This window comes from Octopus bimaculoides, chromosome 17, assembly GCF_001194135.2.
Source record: "Octopus bimaculoides isolate UCB-OBI-ISO-001 chromosome 17, ASM119413v2, whole genome shotgun sequence".
Taxonomy (NCBI): Eukaryota; Metazoa; Mollusca; class Cephalopoda; order Octopoda; family Octopodidae; genus Octopus; species Octopus bimaculoides.
In genome coordinates this window covers 31,664,896-31,670,942 of record NC_068997.1, presented here as the reverse complement: position 1 = coordinate 31,670,942, position 6,047 = coordinate 31,664,896, and the positions used below count along the sequence as shown (strand labels likewise).

The following is a 6,047-nucleotide window of genomic DNA, read 5'->3' as shown; positions in this document are numbered from 1 at the left end:
CATATATATGCTGCATGAAATTTTGTCAGGGAACAGGTCGCGGTTTCAAAGTGCCGAAAATATTTTGAGAAATTAAATTTAAATATTGAAGTGAATCTAATGGTTTTTGTGTACTTTTAAATGGCTTATAAACACCTTCCATGCTGCACTTGTTTAAATATATATATATATATATATAGATAGATAGATAGATAGATAGATAGATAGATAGATAGATAGATAGATAGATAGATATAATCATTATTATTATGGTCTGGCTTCAACCAGGCCGCAGCAACAAAGTCCACCTGCTACACTTCTCAATCCAGCATCACTGCTCCAAGGTCCTGAATATATTGCAGGCCATTGTCTGCAATCATATTGCTGATATAAGGCTGACAACATCTTCTTACATCACCATGGAGTGGGTTCCAGAAGACTAATTTGGATGCTTCAGTTCAGGGTGGCACATGCAGATAGTTGCAACTGTATTTGCCTGATCTTCTCACTAACTTTTGGCAGGTCTCCTTGAAGACATTCATTTGTCCTATGTTGATGCCATTTCACATTTAGGACCATTTGTAGTGTCCTTGTGTGGCAGCTATCTTGCCCATTTGATTTTATATATATGTTATTGAATATGACAAGTGTCTGAAGAAGAGTGGAGAGTACTATGGCTGGAGCAGTGATCATAACAACCAAGATGATGATGCTAGTCTTAATATGTCTGTCTATAATACAGTACAGACATTCATATATTTATCCTAAATTGTAAGTTTTTACTCTCTTCACAGGTTTGTTGATTTGGCTATGAAACGGTATCTCCTGGTTTCTTCTGACCATTCCCAATGTCTGTCACTTCATCATCAACTTAGTGAGGTGGAACAAGAAGTTTCCAGCATCGATCAACTGAGAGAACATACATCAATGTTAATAGAGCAATGCCAATTAGTAAGTTTGTTTTGTAATCTGACAATAACATTGTTTAACATGATTTTGTTCCTTTGATTTGTAAGTTCTTATCAAACTATCCAACCCTTACCAGTATAGTAAAAGGGGGAAAGGGACATTAATGATGATGATGATAACAATAAGACAATTGGAAGAATCTTTAAAGAATCTGAAAAAAATTTCCTGAAGTATTTGCTCTGATGCTTTACATTCTAAATCCAAACCCTACCATGGCCTACATAGGTGACAAAAATCAGTTGATTGCCTTTTTTAACACAATCTACTTTCGGTGTCTTTAGAAGATCCCAGTCTGTGGTAATCATTTAAGCTTGATCTTCTGGTTTGGAAATACTTTCCACATTCCCTCCTACCACACCCAATGGCTCTAAAAAGGATTCTGATCCCTGCTTTCCCTCATGATTAGGCAAAAGAAAATGAGTAATTAGTAGCAGGCTCTAGTAATTAATAGTGTTTCCAATTTTGGCAAAAGGCTGTCAAAAATGAAGTAGGTGGGGGAGTGGGGAGTAAGTGGATTACATTAACCCCAGTACTCTACTGATACTTCATTTTATCAACTCAGGGGGAATGCTGTAAGGCTAAGTCGACATTGGTAGAATTTGAACTTAGAACATAGTGAATCATAAGAAATGCTGCTAGGCATTTTGTCTGATGTGCTAACAATTCTACCAGGTCACCACGTTGCTCTTTATATTTTTTTTGCTGCTTTTGTGGATTCTCATGGCTCTCTCTCACTATCTGGTTCCATTATTATGAATTTGAATCGGGAGCTCAAGTCATAGTGAATCTTTCATTACCTAATTACACAACGTTGGATGAGTTGTAGTTCCTCTCTTGATAGAGCTTGGTGATCCTGACTGTTGATCTGGGATTCCTCTGCTCAGCATCAGTGCAAGAAGCACCATTGGCTCAGTTGAGCTCATTTGCTACTTCTTTATATTCTGCCATACTGCAGTCCCATGACTTTACTGCGTCCCCGGCAGGGTAGCTGAATGGGTTCTATGCCTTGCCAAAGGGCAGCCTGTAACTATGTAGAGCACAGTTGTCACTCTGTGGGGTATTTTTAAAGCACCCTTATACCAAATACCTAACTCTAGTAATTAATAATAATGACTAATTCTATAAATTACAACTACAATTTTATTCCAAGTAAATACAGCCAAGCAGAAAATATTGATTCTCTCCTTGATACAAAACAATGGAAAGGAGCAAATGAACAATGTATTTTCTTTCTAAAGTCAGTGCTATTATTTTTTTGCCAGAATTCTAGAATGTTGCTGCAACAAATTGGTCAAAATGGCACTATTATTAAACAACAGGAAAATTTTGTGTGTTTACAGAAGAAGGCAATAAATAAATTAAGGAAGGTTTGTATATTAATTAACAACAATCAGTGATGTAAATTATGGCTAGAGTATTCCCTGATTGTGTGAAGTGGATGACGTAAAAAATATCTTTGAGAAAACCTAACAATCTGTCTGTAAAGAATTGTCTTGTTTGGTTATGTGTGTTTGTGTGTGTGTGTGAAGGTACATGGCTCAGTGGTTAGATCTTTGGGTTTACAATTGTGAGGTTGTGAGTTAGATTCCTAGACGGTGCTGTTTGTTGTGTTCTTGAGCAAGAACACTTTTTTTGACGTTGCTCCTATTCACTCAGCTGTAGAAATGAGTTGCAACATCACTGGTGCCAAGCTGCATCGGCCTTTGTGTTTGCTACCCACCAATGCTTGACAACTGGTGTTGGTCCATTTGCTTCCCTTAACCTAATGGTTTGGCAGAAGTGCCAAGCTTAAAAGAATCATAGAAAGTACTAAGGTTGATTTGTTCAACTGAACCCTTCATGACAGTGCTCCAGCATGGCCGCAGGCTAATGACTGAATGAAGTGAAACATAATGAAGATATCAAACTGAGGATATGCATTAAAAGTAGTTTTTGTTATATTTCATGAGATTTTAAGTTCCTAGACTCCTAATGTGTAAAGGTCTCATTATGTCAGTTAACTCTTGTGATATTTCTTTGTCAGTTACTGCCAGAATTCCAAGTTGCTCACCAGAGAGCTGTCTTCAAAACTGTCCAGATAGTTGTAGACACCAAGAAGCTAGTGGAATCTCTAAATATTGAAGAACTTGGTCAGTTAAAAGTGATGCCCAAACCTGTCCAGGAAATTGTAGATATTTTTGCAGCAATTATAATAATTGGTGAGTACTGTTATGATAATGTTGTGAGATAGAAAAATGTCTTGTGATATAATAAATATCCAGTAGTGCAGATCACTTTAAGTGGAGGGAAGTTGTGGAAGAAGGAGATCAAGGAAGATATGGGACGAAATATTGAGTTCAGTTCAAAATGCTGAACCTTATGAAGCAGATGACAAAGGACCAAGATATGTGTCACATTGCTGTACTCATGACGACCCATCTACCATAACAGAATTCAGATCCTGAAACCAAGGTACCACATAAAAAGCATTGGTGTAGGTGCTGGTGCCAGAACTGTGTGATTGCAGACTGAACTTCTTAACTGCAAGATCATATCAACCTAAGTGATAAATTGATAGTTGCTGTTATTCAAAACCAGGTAAACTTCACCTGGGCAGGTTTATAATCAAAGGTATTTCATGTTTATAATTGTCATCAACTATCATCATCATCAACATTTAACATTCATTTTCCATGTTGGATGGCTTGACAGGAACTGGCTAGGCCTGGGGCTGTACCAAGTTCTATAGTCTGTTTTGGTTTTGTTTCTGTGGCTGGATGCTTTTCCTAATGCCAACCACTTTACAGAGTGTACTAGGTGCGTTTTATGTAGCACCATCACCAGTGTTTTTTACATGGCACCAGCACTGGTGCTTTTTATGTGGCATCTTGGTTTTAGGATCTCAATTCTGTTGTGGTGGGCAGGTCTTGTCAAGTACAGCAATGTGCCACGTATCCTGGTCCTCTGTCATCTCCTTCGTAAGGTTCAGTGTTTTGAGACTGGCCTTCAGAATTATACAGTCTCCTTTATTTAAAGAAGCATGTGATTCAATGGTGATGAATGAAGACAAAGAACAATGGTTCTTAACTGATACATTGTAATAGATATCCAGATACAATGTGGACTTTTAGAAATATAATCTAACACGTCAGAAAATACACACTAAAACTTAAATATATTGAATATTATTTAATTATCATAATTTCATAGTTTCTACTGGCAGTGCTGCTGAAACAGCTGCCTCTGGATTTTACTTTTGTTGTTGCCATTCATTTTGTTTTTTTCAACTCCTTCAGTAGAAACCTCTGCTACCAATATACAAGCTCAGCCTTCTATCCTGCATCTTCAATATTATTATAGCTCTCACTATAACCTTTTGGGTTGTAGTGTTCATTATGTTGAGGTATAAATCAATGAGCAACCATTTCACATTTTGTTCATGTCTAACATTGTACTTCAGCCTTGGTCTTGAATAGCAGGTTGCTAGTCTCATAGACTTTGCCTCTGTTAATGGATTAGAACCTGCCCTACACATCACCATGAGTTTCCTTCAATCACTTCTTTAAGGATGTACTAAACACTGCTTTATTTTTATCAGTGTGCAGGTATGTCAGTTTTCCTTTGCACTGTTGAATAGATTTCTTTCCTCACTCTCAAACAAATTCCTTGGGAAAGGAAACAGAGCTTATTGAGGCAGTTACTATAGCTCCTTCTAAATTTGGGCAAATATTAAAGATACCTTATTCAAAATAATATTGGCAGAGTTATCTTTGCCTTTGTTTTACCCATAATTTTGCTAGACAAAGTGTGTGTGTGTGTGTGTGCTTTTGTTTTTGTTGTTGCTGTCTGTGCATATGGCATCAAAGTCACCTCCAATACTCAAAAAGATCCATATCTTTTACCTTTGAGAGGTTTGTGTGTTTGTGCAAAATAATTGTGTTCATGTTTTTTCTTTTCTATTATTTATCATCTGTGGAAGCATTTGGATATTTCTTTGGGGTAGGGCATATCCCTGTGTTGCTATGTTAAAAATTCAACAAAAGTAAAAAGAAGTTGAACCAAAAATGTTGCACTAGAATAAAAATAATTAATAGGTACCATTGTTCTATAGTAGTATACTCATAAAAGAAGAAACTGCCTACACTTCTAAGACTACATAGTAATAGCCAACCTATGGAGCTAAAAATAAACACATCTTCATAATGCAAAAGCAACAACAACAGTAACAATAAATGCAATAATAATGTGCTGGATGGAGGAAGTGGTGGATGTTACAAACTAACAAATAATCTTGAAATTTATAGGAAAATTTTATTTTGTTCTCAAAGCTGCAGTAACATTATCTAATCACAATTGATGACAAGGAAAGAGTATTGTTAGTGAACCAGCAAACCTACTTGCTTATATTCTATTGCTATAATGATAAAGTATTCCTTAAGGGATGTCAAGAAAATAAACAATTGTAAATCTCTCTAAATAATTTATAAGTAGATGTTGAAAACTAACAAGGTTATCATCAATCTACCAATGTTTGTTGATTACCAAGGGACACGTATCAAGTACAAAATGACGAATCTAACTTCATCTCTTACAACTAAGATTGAAATGTAAAACAATGATGTGAGAAAACAGCAAACTGAGAATAGTTGTATTTATGAGCTAATGATTCACCAAATAAGGGTTGAAATATTTGTTTAAAACACAAAATACTCTAGCATCTAAAGAAAGTAGCTGAAAGGAAAATAAAATAAGGAATATGAATCTAATTACAAAATATTCTAATAATTAGAGAAGAGTGTTGTTTAAGACACAAATACTTCTTGGGGGGAGATGGTAAAGATTTTTTAAAGGACTTTCTTGTAAACACTATCCTCAAAAGTGTTCCATCCTTGACTACCCTATTGTCCTGTGGGGCCTTTTTTTTTCCAAGGTTGTAGGGTGTGGTGTCAAAGAGTTTTGATTGGTCAACTATCAGGTTCAATGTGCGATTGAAATTGTCATTCTGTAAGTTAGAGCCCTAATTTAAACAAACTGTTGACTTGTAATATGTTATAGCTCACTGACAGACCAAAATATAAACACTATGTAACTTCAGTGCCAGATTAATTATTAAGCAAATA

The 6,047-nt window shown here is 35.9% G+C and overlaps 1 protein-coding gene across 1 annotated transcript in view; it reads left to right on the top strand.

Annotated features, from left to right (window-relative positions):
• LOC106883723 (dynein beta chain, ciliary) overlaps positions 1–6,047 on the top strand; it is a 273,290-nt gene that overhangs the window by 138,227 nt on the left and 129,016 nt on the right. Inside the window, exons 43-45 of the mRNA XM_052974147.1 lie at positions 774–930; positions 2,211–2,315; positions 2,972–3,146. Coding sequence (XP_052830107.1) covers positions 774–930; positions 2,211–2,315; positions 2,972–3,146 — 437 coding nt within the window. The remainder of the gene's footprint in view (positions 1–773; positions 931–2,210; positions 2,316–2,971; positions 3,147–6,047) is intronic.